General features: G+C 35.9%; 1 protein-coding gene across 1 annotated transcript in view; it reads left to right on the forward strand.

The window, feature by feature from the left end:
* LOC137639921 (josephin-1-like) overlaps positions 1 to 19,417 on the forward strand; it is a 103,587-nt gene extending 84,170 nt beyond the window's left edge. The window contains exon 5 of the mRNA XM_068372212.1: positions 15,076 to 19,417. Within this exon, the coding sequence (XP_068228313.1) occupies positions 15,076 to 15,375 (300 nt within the window). The 3' untranslated portion in view covers positions 15,376 to 19,417. The remainder of the gene's footprint in view (positions 1 to 15,075) is intronic.
* Positions 19,418 to 21,618: the final 2,201 nt, after the last annotated feature.

Here is a 21,618-nt window from a genome sequence, read left to right on the forward strand (position 1 = left end):
TACTGCCTTCCTCGAGAATGAGGGTTCAAATGGAAGGGGAGAATGTATCATTCAGGCTTCCACTCAAACACAAACCATTGCCGGTCTCTGCCGGCCACTGGTATGTGAATGGCAGTCCAAGGGAGGACTGAAGAACACTCTGCAGTAAAGGGTCTCCTGCCGGCAGCCGGCCCTGCCGGCACAGCCTTTCCCGGAGCCTTGCGTTCATAAGGGAAAGCTGAGCGACTAAGCCACTGCATGTAGGAGCCCTGGCCGGCCCCACAGCCTGCCGGCAAGCGGTGAGATTGTAGGACGACGGCCAAAGGGTTGCGATGGCTAGGCCATCACTAAAGAACAGAGGGGGGAGGAAAAAGGGTCCTCTGTTTCAGTATCGCCGCCATCCTAGGCGGCAGGAGAATATCTATTCTCCAGCCTAGGGTCTGCCAATACAGTTAAGGGGACGGCAGCAAACTTGCCGCCTCCTCTCAACAAGTGAGAAACAGAGTTCCAGTGCCGGCGCCATCCTAGGCGGCAGAAGAATAATTCTATTCTTCAGCCTAGGGCCTGCGAGCACAGGACTAGTCTACTAGACCGCAGGGAGAATGTGGCGGCATCATACAAAACCACTTCAAGTATGGCCTAGGGAGGTCTAGCCTCCTATGCCGGCAGCCTAGTCGAGCAGGGGAATGACTATTCACCCTGCCGGCCGGCTGCCGGCAAAAGACTATATACTCTGAGGTTCTGACCGAAACCCAAAACCTGCTATCTGCGGCTAAGGGAAGAGACAGAAAACCTTAGCCTAGACATGCCTGAGTGTCTACTCAAGGCACGACCAACTAGGGTTGTAGCCTAAGGCTACGCTCAGTGGGAAGGAGGGATTACCCTTAGATCTCTACTGGATACGAGTATCGGTTTATATAATAATTCCAGGAGATATCTATCTCTGCCTGAATTGATAAAACGATACACGAGGGTAACCGGGGAACATGTATGAAAGTATACTAAAGCCACTAGGCTAGTAGCCTAGTGGCAGGTGAGAATCAACTACCTTAATCGCCGAAACTCTCTCTTATACGATCTCAGAAGAGGAATATTTATATGCAATCTATGTATCTTACACGTATAAATTGCCTAAATAGCTTCATTTAATTGTAATTACACTAGGAATGTCTATTATATCATGCATGAAAGTAAACTAAAACGCATAGGCTAGGAAGCCTAGCACAAGCAAGATTCGGTTACCTAAATCGCCGAAACTATCAAGAATACAATCGGTATACAGTAATATAATTAACTCCTAGCAATGAAGACTGAATAGCTACAAGATATTCATGCTATTAATACCGGGAATCGTTCAAGCTAACTAAATAACTCATGCATAACGAACCACAGCGCCCATGACGCCTCTGGTTCAGGCAAAAGCTCTCTCACTTTATTTAACCTAATTTCACTGTAAGGCAAGAGCTAAAATTTATACAATGTAAAGATCAAATACTCAACTTTCCAGAGGCAGAAGAGGCTGGAGATTGCATGATAAATCCAAAAGGTAGAGTGTACACAAAAGAGCAATAGGGAAAATCACCGTGCTGTAGCGCTACACTTATAGGAATAAACATGGCGGCAACGTACAGCGCCATCTGGATACTCAAGGTAGTAACAGAGGAAAGGTACCTTGATAACGGCTCCCCTTCTATTTTTGCCACTTTCCCCCTCGAAGCGAAATCCCTATTCAGGGTGAAAATTGCTATGTGTCGTACCAAGATATACGTCCCCTGATATTATGCGATATCCTTAAGAGAAATTTTAAGGATATTTGCCCAGGAGTTAGAATTCTGGAGACCTAAAGCTAAATTCTCTGGGAATATCACTGTAGTCAAATATACCCTAGGAAGCTACTTATAGGAACCTTCCATCAGGACGACATGGCCTGAGCTCAAAAAAACAGTTATTTCACAACGAACTTGTATCATTTACCAATGAAAAGGGTCTGTGGGTTTATGTGAAGAAATTTCTTTTTGAAAATTAAAAAGTTTGTTTTTATCAATTTTATCTCTTGCTATTAAAAAATTAAACAGTATAATTTTTTATATTGTTTCTTCTCGAGAAGCTTGTTTAATCTACTTTTATCCATAAAATTTTAGAATTTTCCCATTTTCATTCCTTTCAATAAACACATGGCCTTAGTCAGAGCTGGGCGCGTCACTCATTTAGAGGCATTGCGTCAGCGTTAATTCATCATTGCCGTGGGACCGTTCCGTTAGTCAATTGGTCTTTTTTTTTTTTTTTTTTTCAAAAAAATTGTCATTTTATTTGCACCATTGCGTTGCTAGCGGATACATAAATCTTAACTAATTAATCTAATTTACGCAACACATCATATACAGTATATACATTATATGATAGAAAATACTATAAGATAGATATTTTACAATTCAATTGATTTTTTTATATTTATATATTTATTTTACTAATTTACTAATTTGTCTGATATTTTTTAGAATATTTAATTGAAAGTAAATCTCAGCCTCATCTATTTTTATTTTATTATTCTAACTGGTTACTTAGTTAATTGCATACTGTAATTCTATTTTTGTTACTCTATCATAATGCTAGTATCACAATCTTGAACTACACTCTACAAGCTATTAACCTTATAGTCTATAAACCATTTTATAGATGAATTTAATTATTCAAATAGAAGTAGTTTTTAGTTAAGTACGTACGATACCACACGCTCTCTCTCTCTCTCTCTCTCTCTCTCTCTCTCTCTCTCTCTCTCTCTCTCTCAACTATTAGCCTAATATGCTATAAAGCGTACAATAGATAAATTTAATTATTCAAATAGAAGTAGCTTTTATCTAAGTACGTACGATAACGCACACACATTCTCTCTCTCTCTCTCTCTCTCTCTCTCTCTCTCTCTCTCTCTCTCTCTCTCTCTCTCTCTCTCTCTCTCTCTCTCTCTCTCTCTCTCTCTCTCCTTTTTATTTTATTTGCTAGTAAATGAGGAATCCCATAAAAAACAAATCAAGAAAACAAAACAAAATTAAATTGGTACTAAAGCAAGATGATTACACAGATAACTTGGCTTTAAGGGGAAAATGTCGCTAGATTTCATTTGCGACAATGTATTTGCACCAACATCATTGCGACGCTTTTTTAATTTTAGCGTCATGCGTTAATGTCGATGAAATGGTTGTTCGTCGTCGACGCAATGGTGCAACTGGTGTCGCAAGTGCCCAGCACTGGCCGTAGTAAAGGAAGGAACATTCTACCAGTAAATGGTAACTGACACAGTAAGTACCCTCTTTGTCTCTTCAGTATCTCAGTCGTATCACTACAGTACTAATCAGACCTCGAGGTTGTTTGCTTACTACTATGCATTGAGATATTTTCCCATGGTTTTCTTAGCAATTACTGCATGGAATGTGCATGGGAATTGTTTCTGAAAGTTTATTATTTGCATTCCTTGGTGTATCGTGTCAGTGGCAATACTGTGATTTAGGTAAATCTACATTTCTTTCACAGTACCTCTTATGGGAAAATATGTTTCTGTGGTTGCAGATCAAGTTAACAGTGAAAACGCTAAAGAATTCTTGCTATTAGTTCAGGGGAAAAGCCAGGGAAGACTAGGCTAGTTGATTGTGGTAGGGAAAATTCATATAACCGACCACCTTTCAATAATGATGAGCTTCATAAGCTTTTCACATTGCTAGCTTCTTTTGTTCAGAATTCCAGTGAAACCTCTCTTAAAATGGTAACTCTGGTTCTACCCACCCCATTGCCAACCAAGCCCAACTACACAAGTTGAGTCTAGTGTTAATAGTGTTTCTTTTAGTAAGTACTCTGAAAGTTTGCTCTGCATTATAGATTCGAAAACCTTACACAGAACCTCGTAATTCTTTAATTACTTTAGATCCTTCTGCTGCTAAACCCTTGCTGCAATCCTAGTTGCTCTATAAGACAATTAGATTGTAAGGCAGAAAAAGTTGGTATTTTTGTCCCTATTATCTCTCTACTCACTAAAGTAAGCTCTCTTTGAATTATACTGTATTACATAGGTGGATGGCGTGGCATATCGTATGATTCCCTTAAAACTTGGCTGTGAATAAAGTTTCAACTAAACTCAATTGTTTGCTTCATGTTTCACTTGTCAGTGTGGGCTATCCTCTTGCAAGCTCTGCCACTAGCTCATCACAGGTTAAATCAAGCAGGGTAAATATAGGTACTAGTGGGAAAATAAGGATGCTCTAACAAAGAAAATTAGCCCATTGAGGAAAGGAAATAAATAAACAATATGAGAATTAAGGACAAAGAATATGAAGTATCCTAAGATCAGTAACAATGTTAAATAGATCTGTCAGTTATAAACTATCAAGGGAGACTTATGTCAGTCTGTTCAACATAAAAATATTCGTTGCTAGTTTGAACTTCTGAAGTTCCACCGATTTAACTGCCTGATAACAAATCAAGATGAGTCAGTAGCTGAAGACCAGATAGGAGAACAATACAGTACTTGAAACAAGACAGAATGAAAGAATTAGAAAATTTCTTCAGAATAGATTGAATTGTATGTGCAATTGAAGAAGAATTGGTTTCTCAGAAGTAAATTGACAATCATGAAACACACCTAAAACTTTAAAGGAGTTGCATATAGTTAAAGAAATATTATCTATGCAGAGATCTGGATGTGGAGTAGCCACTGTCCTCGACCTAATCATACTTTGAGTTTGGTAGGGTTCAACTTCATACCCCATAATTTACCCCTATGCTTTAATTTTAGCTAGATCTCTATTAAGGGATTCAGCACTTCCATAAGTATTTCAGATGGAATTGATGCAAAGACAGTGGCATCATCTGCATATGTAACGAGCTGGTTTTGTAAGCCAAATCACATACAGCATTTGTATATAGTATGAAAAGTAAGGGGCCAAGATCACTACCTTGAGGAATACCAGTACTCACTATGGTGCCCATCAACAACAACACTTTTGTAATCTATTACTTAATTCAATAATGATACTGTGAAAATACCCACCCACCTCAAATTGTTTGAGTTTGAAAACAAGGGACTCATAATTGTCTTGGTCAAATGCAGCACCAAAATCGAGACCAATCATACTAATTTCTTGATTGCAATCTTGGGATTTCTATATGGCATTTGAAGTTGTGAGAAGGGCATCACACGCTTCAAGGCCTTTGTAAAAGGCAAATTGCAAACTAGGGAACAAATGCTTCTCTTCAGTATACTTATTCAGATGATTTGCCAAAAGATGTTCAGAAACTTTAGGTAATACTGTACTGTATGAGAGTAAAGGAAATGGGGTTGTAATCTACAGGGCTAGAACTACCACAAACACATTTACCTAATGAAGTCATATTATCAGTTCTCCAATAAGTGCAAATAGAACCTCTTTTGGGTAACTTGCTGAAAATAACAGACAACTTGGGAGCTAAGAAATTATTATTATTATTATTATTACTAGCTAAGCTACAACCTTAGCTGAAAAAGCAAGATGCTATAAGCCCAAGGGTTCCAACAGAGAAAAATAGCCCAGTGAGTAAAGGAAATAAGGAAATAAATAAACAATATGAGAAATAATGAAGAATTAAAATAAAATATCTTAAAAACAGTAAGAGCATCAAAACTTGTATTTCATATATAATCTCTAAAAAGACTTGTCAGCCTGTTCAACATAAAAAATTTTTCTGTAAGTTTGAACTTTTGAAGTTCTACAGATTCAACTACCCAATTAGGAAGATCAATGCCGAGATCTGGATATTGAGGAGCCACTGTCCTTGACCTACTGCCAATCATACTGTGAGTTTTGTTAGGATTCAACTTCATGCCCCATAATTTGCACCATGCACTAATTTTAGCTAGATCTCTATTAAAGGACTCAGGAACCCCAGATATACATTCAGGAGATGGAATTGATGCAAAGAGCATAGCATCATCTGCTTATGCAACGAGCTTGTTTTCAAGGCCAAACCACATGTTATGTGTATATAGTATGTAAAGTAATGGGCCAAGAACACTACCCTGAGGAACACCAGATATCACATTCCTATACTCACTATGGTGCCCATCAACAACTCTTTGTGATTTATTACTTTAAAATAAAATTCGGTAATTGTTTACGCCACGCTCTCCATTTACTCCAATATAATGCAATCCTGCCGTTCTCATCTCCTTGCACAGTAATTATGTGGTTATTTAAATTCCGGGAAAGCAATAATTAGCAAGATACGTTGAAGAGGGGGGAAGGGGTTATAAAAATAAAATAGCTCGGTTTCCTCACTAAACATCTTGGAACTGACATGTCAACATAGTCAACCAAATAGAATTCGTGAGGCCAGCGTACATTTGATATACAGTACAGTAGGTCCTCGGGTTACGACGGTCCCGACTTACGCGGTTTCGCCGTTACGAACGCGCCCCATAAAAATATAAAAATAATATTAAGCGTCGTTCCGTCTTACACCGTTAGCGTCGTAAGCGACGTAAACAATTGCGAACTAGTTTCTAGCGCGCGGTGGATGAATACGCTTTGCGGTGGTTGTGGGCGAGGAAGACGGCGTCGCTCAGTTCCACTCATACGCCATTTTTGGTTGTGATTGCCTGTTCTTTCTCTCACGTGTTTGATCGTTTTTTTGAACTTTTTGCCCTTCATTATGGCTCCAAAGCGCAAGGCAGATTCTTCTGATGGTAGTGCATCGAAGAAAAGGAAGGCCATCACCATGGAAGTGAAATTAGACATTATTAAGCGGTCTAAAAACGGTGAAACGCCAACGAACATTGGCCGATCGCTTGGCCTTAGCCGTTCGACCGTGGCTACTATCCTTAAAGATAAGGAGCGCATTGTTGAACACGTAAAAGGATCTGCTCCAATGAAAGCAACAGTGATAACGAAACAGCGTAGTGGTTTAATTATCGAAATGGAAAGGTTATTAGTGCTTTGGTTGGAAGATCAAAATCAACGGCGTATTCCAGTGAGCTTAATGGTTATTCAAGAGAAGGCTAAAAGGTTGTTTGAAGCGTTGAAAAAAGAAAGGGGGGGGGGAGAAAGTGAAAGTGAAGAGTTTTCGGCTAGTAGGGGTTGGTTTATGCGATTTAAGGCTCGGGCCAATTACCATAATCTTAAAGTGCAAGGTGAAGCTGCTAGTGGGGATGAGAAAGCAGCAAGTGAATTTCCTAAAGCGTTGGCTGAGATAATTAGGGAGGGGGGTTATTCTGCTTATCAGGTGTTCAATGCGGATGAGACAGGTTTATTCTGGAAGCGCATGCCTAACCGCACGTACATAGCAAAGGAGGAGAAGTCAGCACCCGGTCATAAAGCAGGCAAGGAGAGGCTAACTTTGCTTCTTGGGGGAAATGCTGCTGGCGACTTCAAACTGAAGCCCATGCTGGTCTATCAGGCTGAAAATCCAAGGGCACTCAAGGGAGTTTGGAAGAGTCAACTCCCAGTCATTTGGAAGGCAAATAAGAAGGCATGGGTGACACTTGCAGTGTTTGAAGACTGGTTTATCAACCATTTTGTACCTAGTGTGGAGCGGTATTGCGCCCAAAAGGGTATCCCCTTTAAGGTGTTGCTATTGCTGGACAATGCCCCTGGACACCCTGCCCAGCTGGGAGACTTTCACCCTAATGTGAAGGTGGTTTACCTTCCACCTAATACCACGGCCCTTTTACAGCCTATGGACCAGGGAGTGATTGCTTCATTCAAGGCCTACTACCTCCGAAGAACAATTGCTATGGCATTACAGGCAACTGAAACGAAGAAGGACTTGACTCTGAAGGACTTTTGGAAGTCCTACAACATCCTTGATGCTATTAAGAACATTGCTGATTCCTGGGAGGAGGTGAAGGTTACAAACATGAATGGTGTTTGGAGGAAGCTATGTCCTCAATTTGTTAATGATTTTCATGGGTTTGAGGACACAGTTGACCATGTTATCAAGAACATTGTTGCCCTGAGTAAGGAAACCGATTTGGAGATGGAGGTTGATGATGTTACGGAGCTGCTAGAATCTCATGGAGAGGAGTTATCTGCTGGGGACTTGATACAACTGGAGAAGCAGATCATAGAGGAAGAGGAAGAAGCCCCCACCCCAGACCCTAAGGCTTTCACAAGGCAGGGCTTGTCAAAAGGTTTTGCCGAGATACAACAAGCATTGGCAACTTTCGAGGCTCAAGATCCCAACATGGACAGGTTCACCAGGGTTTCCAGAGGTGTCATGGACTTACTGCAGTGTTATAAGGAGATTTTGGATGAGAAGAGGATCCTCTCTGTCCAGTCTAACCTGGAGTGGTATTTTAAGAAAGTAGAGAGAACTGCACCCTCTACATCAGCTGCCTCTACTACTCCAGATTTGCCTGCAACAGAGCCTCTACCATCAACCTCAGCTGCCTCTATTGCTACAGAGCCTCTGCCATCAACCTCAGCTGCCTCTGCTTCTCCAGCTTCTCCACCACCTCTTGTAGGCTCTTCACCTCCAGACTCGCCTGCCCCAGCTTCTCCAGCATCTTCTGTCTCACTTCCAGAGAATCCTGATTCACCTGCCCCAGTTTCTCCAGCATCTTCTGCACCTTCCTCTCCACAATAAACCAGTCTCTCCGTCCCTTGCAACATCCCTTCCAGTGTGCAAGCCAACCATAGGAATAAGGTAAGGAATTGTTCTCTTTTTTTTTTATTGATATTTACTTTAATTCATGTGGTAAGGAATTGTTTTCTTTTTTTTTATTGATATTTACTTTAATTCATGTGGTAAGGAATTGTTTTCTTTTTTTATTGATATTTACTTTAATTCATGTGGTAAGGAATTGTTTTCTTTTTTTTTATTGATATTTACTTTAATTCATGTGGTAAGGAATTGTTTTCTTTTTTTATTGATATTTACTTTAATTCATGTGGTAAGGAATTGTTTTCTTTTTTTTTTATTGATATTTACTTTAATTCATGTGGTAAGGAATTGTTTTCTTTTTTTATTGATATTCATGTGGTAAGGAATTGTTTTCTTTTTTTATTGATATTTACTTTAATTCATGTGGTAAGGAATTGTTTTCTCTTTTTCTAATATTGTTTTTATGTCATTTGATACATTTTATTATAGTACAGTATACAGTAATACAGTACTTTACAGTACAGTACAGTACGTATATTTATGGTGTTCCGACTTACACGGAAATTCGGGTTACACCGCGTCTTAAGAACGGATCAGCGTCGTAACCCGAGGACCCCCTACTGTATTTTCAAAATATACTTAATAAAAAATTGAGTGATTACTCAAAAGTGTCACTATTTGTAAATTGCATATTTTATGGATACTTTTGAGTAATTAATCCATTTTTAATTGAGTATATTTTGAATATACAGTATATCAAATGTACGCTGGCATCACGAACTTCTGTTTAAGTATGCTGGCATTACGAATTCTGTTTGGTTGACTATGTTGACATGTCAGTTCCTAAGTCGTTTAGTGAGGAAACCGAACTATTTTCTCATTATAACCCCTTCCCCCCTCTTCAACGTATCTTGCTAATTATTGCTTTCCCAGAATTTAAATAACCATCTAATTACTGTGCAAGAAGGTGAGGACTGCAGGATTGCATATTTTGGAGTAAATGGAGAGCGTGGTGTTGTAAACAATTACCAAAAATTCAATAATGATGCTAATAAACGATCCAAACATTTCCAACTGTTTGAGTTTGAAAACAAGGGCTTCATGATTAACATGGTCAAAGGCAGGACTAAAATCAAGGCCAATCATATGAACTTCCTGACCACAATCAAGGGATTTTTGTATAGCATTGGAGATTGTAAGAAGGGTATCACATGCTCCAAGGCTTTTACGAAAACCAAATTGCAAACTAAGGAAGAGATAATTAACTCAAGTAAACCTATTAAGACGTTCAAAAACTTTAGATAGTATGGGTTTTATGGGAATTGGGTGGTAATCAGTTGGACTTGAGCTACCACAAACACATTTACATAGTGGAGTAACATTACCAATTCTCCAACAAGTGCTAAAAGCTCCTCCTCTTGCCAACTTGTGCAAAATAACAGATAACTTAGGAGCTAAGAAATCAGCGGTCTTTATTAAAAACAAAGGAAAAATACCATTTGTCTCTACACCTCCATAAGCATCAAGGTCCATCAAGTGTTTTAATTTTACGGGACCAAAATGCTAAACTAGTTGGTTTAGCCTCAGGAAAACAGGACTGAGAAAGATCAAGTGAAGGTACTTGCTAGGAATAGACTAACTACTTCCCTTAAATTTTCTAGAAACCTTTCCGTGGAAAGAGTTTTAGCAGCAGGTCAGTGGCGTACCAAGTTGGTTTTCGCTAAACATTATCTTAAAGTTTAAAATCAAGGCTTGGTTATGAAGATTGCTAGGCTTTAGCCCCCATAGTGGCTGAAGAGCTATCGTTTAATTAAGGTCGAGTTGATTTTAAACTCCCTTATCTACTATTATAAGGAATTTTATTTAATACTTGATTTGGTGTCAATTAAAAGTGTCGTTTAGATCAATAAATATCATGTAGAGACAAGTTGCAGTCTGGTATTTTAATAGCTTTATTAAACAATCTGGAGTATTGTATTTCAAACCATATTTTGAAATGGTTTGTTAAAAGTAATCTTGATCAGGTTTAATAAATCTTAACCATGGTATATGTATTGCTTTTAATCAAATTTCTCCTTTCTCTTTCCTTCACTGGCATCTCACTTCTAGTAGTGTAGGAGTCAACAATATGAACATCAAGGGAAGTTCATAGAAATAAAGAGAATGATAATGATAAAATTTCTTATTTTTTAGTCACCTAATGTTCATATACATGCCCACTGTCTTCCCCACTGCCTCATGGTGTTAAGAGGATAGGAGTAATTTCAACTTTGAAACTGAAGAGACAAAGAGACTACTGTGTTAGTTACCACTTACTGATAGAATGTTCCTTCCTTTACTAAGACCATAGGGAAAGAAAATTGAAAAATTTTAAAATTCTTAAAATTATGTTGGTAAAGGTCAATTAAACTGAGCTTCTCAAGAAGAAGCAATATGAACATTGAATGATATAGAAACAAGAAATTTTATTATTAAAATTGATTTTTGTATAGCTTTAGTTCTGCTATTTTTTCATATGGTCTTTTTTTCTATCAAAGGACACCAATGTAGTAAGGAAGCTTTGCTAGGCAACTAGGCAAATCTTTTACCTTTCAGCTTGTACTGTAAGAATGTACATAATATATTCATTGGGAATAATAGAATAACACTAACAGTAACTTAGTAAAATTATGAAAAGTTCTCATGTGTTAGCTTAACCGAGTTGTTGGAGATAACATAATCTTACTGTCCTTGCTAAGTAGGGGTGGAGGAGTGTGCTAAAGGTCTTATAGGTCTACCTGCTGAGACAAAAGCAGCCATTACCTGGACTTCCTTGGTTCTAACTCAGGTGGAGAGGTCTAGTTGAAGGTTCACATGCAGAGAAATACCTGGATTAGATAAATGGCAGGCATTATGGTTTAATGAATCTTGACAGTAACAAAAAAGAAAACCTACTGTAGGAATAGGGTCTTGGAATTGTTCACAAACATTTGACCCACTGGTATTTGATAAACAAGCCAAATGGCCTATTCTTTTAACCCTGGATAGGTACGCTCCTCGGACACCCCTTTAAGGGTATACTCGGACGCGAACGACCCCGACGCCAAAAAAAAATCTTGAAAAATCAGTTTTTGCAGTAACCTCCTTTTTTCTTTTGCCAAAAAAAACTTCAATGAATGCTTAAAACAACTGTAAAGATAAATACTACTCATCTGCAGAAAAACTATTTATTATAAATATTTTAAAAAATTAAGTAGAAAAAAAAGACCTGACATAAAAATTCATAAAAAAAAAGTTTATACATATATACACAAATCCTTTTAGGAATTGATTCTTGAATGTTTAGGACACATCTTGATGTATTTTGGATGAAGTCAGACCCATGGAGGTGAAGATCTGAAATGAGAAAAAAAGAGTAAATTTTTTTGGCCAAAAAAATTTGTCCAAATTTCATGAATTTTTTTGGGTACCCAAATGAAATAGGAAGTGGCTAATTTTTTTAGGGAATAAACATATGTTATCCTAAAATAGAAATATGTAAAAAAATCTTCATTATTTTGTAAATTACATTTATATCAGGGGCCATATCTAAAGGTAATTTTTTGAGTACTTAGAAATTTCGTAAAAAAATACATATATTTAATATATAATATGATATTTATGCAGGTAAAAATATACCAAAATATCACAAATTCTATAGGGAACAAGAATATATATAGATAGGGCAGCTTACGCTTCGGATATGTCCACAAAATGGCCGCCAACCACACTGACTCAGACTCCCTAATCTGCCACTTGAAATGTAGGAAGGGTATGTCAATTTCAAGGTGTTATTTACTAATCTAATTATCATTGGATATGCATAAAAATTGTATGGTGGGTTGCTGGATAATTGTCGATTATTTTACGACTATAAAATTGAAATTCTGACCCAAAAAAAATTTTTTGAAGGGAAATAAAATCGAAAAAAAAAAATGTAAAACAATATATTTTAGCTAAAAAAATTTGATATTCAATCAAAAAAAAAGTAAACAAAATTTTCCGACAAATAAACATCTAGAGGAATCATTACTCTGTGATAGTTCCTTAGTACGTAGTAATTTTGAAAGAATTGGGAAAAAACGAAAAAATGGCAATCACCGGAAAATCGAACACATACCTATATATACGCCATATCTGGCTAAAAAAAAGATAGGCATGGGTAGCCAGATCATCTAGAAACACTTTCCAACACTATAAAAATATAAGTTTTGCGACACTACTTGCCAATTCCTTACGGTAACATGACTAAGCGAAAAAATGCAAAACAAATAAAAAGGGGCACTCGCGGAAAAATGGCTAACATTCTAATATAGGGCATTTCAGAAAAAAAAATTCAGCCACGTGCTAGGCAAACCATCAAGGCACATTTTCCGACAAATAAACATCTAAATGAATCATTACTCTGTGATAGTTCCTTAGTACGTAGTAATTTTGAAAGTAATGGGAAAAAACTAAAAAATGGCAATCACAGGAAAATCGAACACATACTTATATATACGCCATATCTGGCTAAAAAAAAAAATAGGCATGGGTAGCCAGATCATCTAGAAACACTTTCCAACACTATAAAAATATAAGTTTTGCGACACTACTTGCCAATTCCTTACGGTAACATGACTAAGCAAAAAAATGCAAAACAAATAAAAAGGGGCACTCGCGGAAAAATGCCCAACATTCTAATATACGGCATCTCAGATAAAAAAAAAGACATGCACGTGTTAGCCCAACCATCAAGGCACACTTTCTAACACATAAACATGAAAAAAAAATCAATGATATACGGCAATTCCTTACTACGTAGTAAATTTTTACAAATATTGAAAAAAAACAGAAATTGGCAACCGCAGTTAAATACCCAATATACCAATAACTACGTCGTATCTGACAAAAACAAAATCACGCATGGGTAGCCAGATCATCTAGACACACTTTCCAACACTAAATAAGCAAAAGTTTTACGACACTATTTCGCAATATCTTACGGAAAAATGACTTGGCAAAAAAATGAAAAAAAAATGAAAAAGGGGTACTCGCGGTAAAATGCCCGACATTCTAATATACGGCATCTCAGATAAAAAAAAAGACATGCACGTGTTAGCCCAACCATCAAGGCACACTTTCTAACACATAAACATGAAAAAAAAATGAATAATATACGGCAATTCCTTACTACGTTGTAATTTTTACAAATATTGAAAAAAAACAGAAATTGGTAACCGCAGTTAAATACCCAATATACCAATAACTACGTCGTATCTGACAAAAACAAAGTCATGCATGGGTAGCCAGATCATCTAGACACACTTTCCAACACTAAACAAGCAAAAGTTTTACGACACTATTTGGCAATATCTTACGGAAAAATGACTTGGCAAAAAAATGAAAAAAAAATGAAAAAGGGGCACTCGCGGTAAAATGGTCCTCGTGGTGATGAACGACATTTTAACAAAAAAAAAATCATGCACATGGTAGCCAAACAATCCACCAAGACTTTCCACAACTGATAACCTATACAAGTTGCACCATTCTACGACAATTTCATAATACGTAATAACTTTGATAATTATGCAAACTACCTTAGAAGGGTAAACTCGGTCGCGCTCGACCCCGACGCGTCTCAGAAATCGGGGAAGGAGTACAGCTACAGCAATGCACATCTGGACACTACTAGAGCGTGTAGGGGAGACACCTCCTGCAGGTCGATCACCCACAAATTCAGTCACGGGGGTGAGTCACGTGAGAAAAACCTGTTTTTTTTTGACGCTCGGGGTCGCGAACGACCCATCGTACCTATCCAGGGTTAATGCAGAGAATACAGAATGATACTTGTAATCAAACATGTTTCTTGTGACTATCTAAAGTAATTTTTAGTTTACAACCTGGAACTTTTATCAAGTATTGGAAACAAATTCTTAAAGGAAATTTTGTTAAAATCTTTAACATTTTCACTTTATATTGTCATTAAATTTTTAAGGAGTTGCAATATACTAGATAAGATCTAATATATTAACCGAGAACAAACTTTTATAACCATCTCTATAAAAGTTAAGTGAACTCAGTGTTGTAATTAAACTATTATTAAAATAAAAAACAAATCATCTGAAGAAAGCCTATCCAGGTTAAGAAATGGTATTTAATCTTCTTAAACAAAGTTATGATACCGATGTATATAGGTTTTAATGTTTTTAGCATATTCCATAAGAATGAATTAGGCTTATAACATTATTTATAAGTAATAGTAAAACAATTCCTTATCATAAGATACTTATGGAGTGATTTTCATTAGTTCTTAAGCATGACTTAGGCATAAGATAGTACAATCATGTTTTCAGTATGACATTCATTATCAGGTTTAAATTTTGTTTGAAATTTAGTATTGTATACTGATCCGGTGTAGGGTTAGATAAGATGAAATGAGTACTGTAATGTGATTTAAATTTTCTCTTGTAGGAGCAAGAACTAACTAATTACCTCAGAGAAGAATTGAAAAATAAAGATAAAGAACTCTTCTTAGTTGTTACTCAAGAAGTGGACCAGACTCGAGGTTGGTGTTGTGCTAATAGCATTGGGTCATTAGACCCCGAGCTGAAAGATAGTTCAAAGTGCTTATTGAATGGAGATGAATTACAAACAATTGAAGCATTCAACCCGCCTGGGTTCTCTTTTATAGACCAAGAACCAATAACCGTTGAGAATAATAGTGGTGGGGAAGAGCGAAGGAAAGTTGTTATTAATGAGGATTTATTATAAAAATTGCAATATGTGGAGAAGTGGTCTTTGAAGTACAGTAAATGTATGGCCATTACCGAGAGGAATATGATTAAGTAAGATTCCATGTGCCTCTCAGGTTATGGATGGGAGAAAAAAGTCATTAGGCCTACCTCACTGCCATAGGTTAGCTTCAATTTTACTAACTAAAAATTATGAGAGTTTATCAGTGATTATAACAATATTACATTCCTTTTTGTTTGTCCTGTAGATTGAGGCACTTTTGAAAGATTTATTATATAAATAGAAGAGATGTTATTATAGAAATTTATTGATTCTAGTACAGAATTTATAAGCTGTTAATATTCTTCATTATTCAAGAAATAGAGACAAGTCTGTTGTATCAACAGGTAAGAAAATTTTGCAGCACTGTGATACTTCTTGGTAGCCTATGATAAAATGTCACTCATGCTACATTTGGACTCTGCAAAAGTAGAAATATAACTCTGCAAATGTTATTTATGAATGGGCATACCATCATTTGTAGTGGGCTGTTAAAAGCATCTTCCTTGAATGTATGCCTTCCAGTTTTCTTGGTATATATGAAAGCACCCTGATTGCCTTATCAAATAGCATCTCATGTTGCCACAGTGGAAGCTGTCATATTTTTTCAGGATTGTTTTGTTCCTATGTAAAGAATATCATTGCCCAGTTTGCAGAGAATCAAAATGACATTAGTTTTCAGGGTTTGAATAATCTTTATGCTTATAGAATATATAATCAGTAATTCTGAATACAAACTATATTTCCTGATGAATTAAAATCCCAGGGTTCATTATCTTGTATAGGATTTTTAGAGTACATTTGAATATGTGGAAGGATTTTAATATGAGGGTTATATTTCCTGTTGAGGACTAATACTTAATATAGAGACCTGAAGCACTTTTGTTTTTGAGATTGAAATTATGCCATGCAGTGGCCAAGGTAGATTGGGAATTGGTTTAATATTTTCCACAATCATATACATTTGAAATCGTATTATATAGAAAACATGTGCAAGTATGGTGTTTTTATTTTGGGTGTGAATTCACATGGTTTTTCTGGTGCTTTTTAACTATTTACAGGTATATTCATGGCCTTTATTTAAGAAAAACATTTGGTTTGTTGGTTGTTTTTTTATCCCTAGGATTGATTTTGGCATTTCAATGCTTTTATGGACTACAATTATGTTACTTTGTTCGGTATGACTTGCACTAGCCTCTTGTGGATAACAAATTTGTATCGATTCACTGATTTGAAACTGAATGAAGTAAAGTATAACTAGATTTCTGATTGATTGTTATTTTAACAGCGAAAAACTTTCTAAAGTACCGGTAGTTGTGGTATCTCACATTTTTAACCATAGTGTATATTTATTTGAATTTAACATTTTCAGCTGAATATCAAGAATGAGAAACACAATATCTGCTGCTAACATTTAAGAAACTGTATCATATGTAGTCATTAATATTTTAGAAATTGGTTAGGCACAGTATAGAAAATCTCTTTTGTTGAAACTCATATTTTCTAACTAATGTGCTTAACAATTTAGTGTTCCTAAAATAGATGCATTACTGGAAACAAGATTTCCCATCTAAAGTCTCATAGGGTTGTAGGGGTGGGGAACATTTAAATACAGTCTGTGGTTATACAGTGCACATTATAGCATTGCTGATCCAACATGGATCATTTTAAAAATTTTAATACTTCAAATCTATGTAATTTTGACTTAGTTGCACTGATATGTCTTATACAGTATATAGTTATGTAATGTGTATGAAGTGTATCACGATGGATTTTGGTGTTTATATTAGGAAATCTATTGATTTAGTTTGTTTGGAATGATTTTGTCCATAATTGGCAAGATGGGATAACAATTTTTTCTAAACTTATCTATTTCAAATATATATAAGTAACACATAGTAAATGTACACCTGTACAGGTACTACTGTTTATGATAAGTCACATACAAATGAAAAAGTCACGATAGCTCTAGATTCTGTAGAAGTGAAGCATGTGAATTCATAGCTGACTGTAGTAACAAATATGAAGGTAGTTTATTGATTTTTTATTCTTGACTATATTGTTTTGTCATATCTCCAAACCCTTTTTGTGCATTAGCTTTTAATTTTTCTGAGTTTTGCAAATCATTTTTAGGAAAATGACCCTTTATATTAAAGACCTGGGTGAGAGTTATCATCCCACTAAGCTATACTCTCCTGTATTTTATTTTTAAAATGCTGAGTTGTATACGTTATTTAGAAAATATGAGTCGGTTGTGTTAGAGGTGCTAGTTTTATATGTATGTTACCCAATTGTTTAATAGTCTAACAGTTTTTAGTGTAATGAAAAAATTATTTCTTTGTGCGAAAGTTTGTCAGGAAACTTTTAGGGGTGGATGCTAGTGTTCATTTAAGGAAAATGACTTATTAGAACTCATTAAGGCAGTATTTTCCCATGTTTATTTCTATAAGAAGATTACAGTGTTCATTACCACAGAAATGGAAAGAACAAGGTACAAGTTGGTATCATAAAAAGATGTTTACCACTAATGCTAAGTGTTCATTATAGGTTATTGCTATGAAAATATCACGTTGAACGTTAATTTTAGGGTTAAATTCTTGTCCTGAAATCTGAGATGTACAAATGCTCAAAATGACATAGAGCTCCAATAAAGTTTTAAAGTTCATTCAACAAGATGTGTTAGAAGAGAGGAATAAGAAAAATTATGTTGGGTTAAGAATGTTGATATTTTATTCGCCAAGTGTGAAGAAGGTAAATGTTTATTTTTATCTTTACAAGGATATTGCACAAATATATAGGGTAGACTCCAAGGTCTTGATCCAGGATTCTATTTAGTTGCTCAATTTTTTGTATTAAAGGTAAAGGTGGGATTTTAACTAAATGCATCAAAATTTCAGTTTGATATAACAATGTACTTTAAGTAAAACTATTGTACTTATGTCCACTTCAGGTTTCTCTTGAGAAAGGGAAGAAATATTTTGGTGCTTTGATATCTCTTCATAACTGTGTTGGATTTGTTTGTTTTTATCATCCTTGTCAGTAATATTCTGATTTTTTTATGATAATTTTACTAATCTCTTAGGATAGCACAATAACTAATTTTATTTCCCTGAAAGATAAGAACCCCTTGTATTCAGTATAGTCAGTGTAAATGAGATGAGATGTTGGCTAACAATATTGGAAGGAAAATTTTTGCCTGATCAAAGCAAAAACATTTGCCAGTTTGTAACTTCATTTAGGTATAGAATTTATTAGTTTGTTTGTCATTCATCATCATTATAATTGTAAATAAATTCTAGTACTTTGAATAATAATATGGCAAATCAACCAATATACAGTATTTCCTAATCTTTGTATGATTGATTGTATATGAAGGAATTTGTGTTCTTTCTTTTTTAAGTTTGAGAAAGGGTATTGAATGCTGAATTATTTGCTATTTTATATGTTTCTTTATGTGGTAGAAGCTAGTCTTAATATAAGTTTGGGATTCATTGTATATTGGAATATGCCACAAGATACTGTGGACTCACAGATCACACATTTTTTTTAGACCCACAAATCACACTGATTTTTGTTTAGATCATTTAGGTATACTGTATACAGTTGATTATAGAGATCAAACTGCTTTTATTAATTCATAGTCATTTGTAATACTGTAGATATAAACAGTATCGACTTAAGAATATGTAGAGATCAAACTGCTTTTATTAATTCATAGTCATTTGTAATAGATATAAACAGTATCTACTCAAGATTATGTAGAACATTTAAAATTTATACCAAACAAAATTACTTTTGGGTAACTATGTACTTGAAGTTTCAGAAAGGTTTTATGGTATTTTGTTTCACATAATGTAGGTTATGTACAGCACTTAAACAAGTATTATGAATAGGCTATGTCTGGCTTTATACTGTACACATGATGTTAGGAACACATATCATGCATAAATTGTGAGTCTGCTCTGTTTTTTGGTAGCAGCTGGTAGCTATAGTATTTTTTAATAAAATCTTAAAGAACTGGTATTCATTTTCCTTTACATGCAAGTTCATCAGTGTATAAAATTATATTGTAGTTATTGACATTTAGGTCTTATGTGTGTTTTGTACATCATGTTAATTTTGGCTATCTTCCTAAAGAACTCAGGTTTATATAGCAGGAAAAATACAAATTACTTTTAAAAATTTTTTATATTTTTGATAGTTACAGTACATTACATTATTTATTAATAACACACCTTTTGTTATTTTGCTATTCTCTTGTTTTCTATTCAGCTTTCCTTTCACTTAAATATTTTTAGGACTGCACGAGGTTTAAAATGGCATACAGTACACTAGATTAAATACAAATTTGCTCCTACAGGAATACAAACCTTTGTCCTTCAGTAGGAGTAAGATTGCGGTGAAAGGTGGAAATGGACAATGAAGACTTATCAAGGTTCTGGCAGTCACCACCCAATATCTACTGGTGGTACAGGTTTTGATAGCATTCAGAGCCTTCGTTCCGATTCTACCTATCGAGTTGCACAAGCATGTTCTCAGTGCTCTCAAACTGGCCTGAAGTTTTTATAATTTTCTCACTTTTTCTTTTCAGTATGAGTGTGAAGACACTTAGCAGAATACGGACATGTCGAGGGCTGTTAGAGCGACACTGGCACCTTTATGAGTAATGTTGAGATTAATCCTCACCCTTTGTGTCTGACATGTAGAGGGCACTGCTGCACTTCAGACTGTTCTTGTGATGTGTTCAGGGAGTGGTCGTCCTCCCAGTGGGTGAAGTTTTGGAGTAGGAGGAAGAAGAGATCCAAATAAAATGGTTCTCTCTTGGGTTCATCCTCGAGATCGGAAAAGTCATTGAGATCTGACATGCGACTACAGAAACTCGTCACTCTGCCCTTCTGCGGAAGGAGAACCGAGGAAGATTGATGACCTTATGATTTTTTGAATGTACGGTAAGCTCCCAAGGTGTTAGATCTTTCAGCTTCCCCTAGAGAAATAGGGAGACTTGCCCTTGCAAAGAAGCCCCAGTTTTAAGTTTAGGAAATTCCATCTGTTGAGGTTGTTTTGGTCAAAGCTCTCAGAGTTTTGTATGAGAATTGACCTGGTTTACCATCACCCTTTTGACTGTCCTTGAGCATTAATTCCTTTGACACAGACTTTTTCTCTTGAGTTCTCTGCCTACTTCTTTGGGAGTGCTTTAAGCAGTTTGAGTATTCTGTTTTTGTTTCTAAGCCTGTTTCTCTTTGGGCTTCTGTTCCAAAGGATTCGATTATAAATCTTTCAGAGGCATGCAAGGCTAAAGAGCGCCATCACCAAACGCATCCTCAACCTGTAGTAATGTGCCACCACAGAGAGAACAAACTTTGGGCGTGCAAGGGGTCACTTTTGTGTGAGAAGCATACGAATGTACGCCCTTCAATTAAATGCGAATGGCTTTGTTCCTTTTATTATTGTTATTTTTATTTTTATTTTTATTATTATTATTATTATCATCATCATTATTGTTATTATTATTATTATAACTCCAGACAATGTGTGGAGTTCTATTGTTATTACTCATATTCGTATCATTTTTATTATTCTTCTCCGGTATTTTATCGATAATAACTCAGCCAATTTTAAAGTGTATACTTTCAAACTTGAGCAGCAGTATGACCCATATGGGGTAAGTATAAATCTAGAAAATCGTGCAGGTGCATGTAGCGCCCCTTATGCACAAAGCAAAATTATTTAAAACGATTTCTCTCTGGGATCTCAAGAACTGCTGCATCGGTTGCCTTCAAAATTTTGCTAGCGATACCTTGGGCCATGTTCTAGTGTAGGCACAAATTTGAGCCAATTCTGTTGAGTAGCTTCTTAGAGTATGCAATGGAAGATGAAATATCATTGGAAGGAGTAAGGATTAATGAGGTAGAATCATTTAAGTATTTAGGAACTATGATCTCCAATACAGGGTCTTTAAAATTATAGTTTAGTGAAAGATTAAAAAAAGCAAATCAGACAATGGCTAGGTTGAGTAAAATTTGGAAATCAAATCGTCTGAAATTACATATAAAAATCAGACTACATATCAGTTTAGTGAGATCGTTGTTACTCTGTGGACATGAGTCATGGTATGACAATGAAAGAATCTCCAATAGATTTAGTAGATTTGAGAACAAAGCCCTCAGAAGGATATTGGGAGTTAAATGGCAGGACAGGACTAGAAATGAAACTATATGAGAT

Source organism: Palaemon carinicauda, chromosome 4, assembly GCF_036898095.1.
Source record: "Palaemon carinicauda isolate YSFRI2023 chromosome 4, ASM3689809v2, whole genome shotgun sequence".
Classification (NCBI taxonomy): domain Eukaryota; kingdom Metazoa; phylum Arthropoda; class Malacostraca; order Decapoda; family Palaemonidae; genus Palaemon; species Palaemon carinicauda.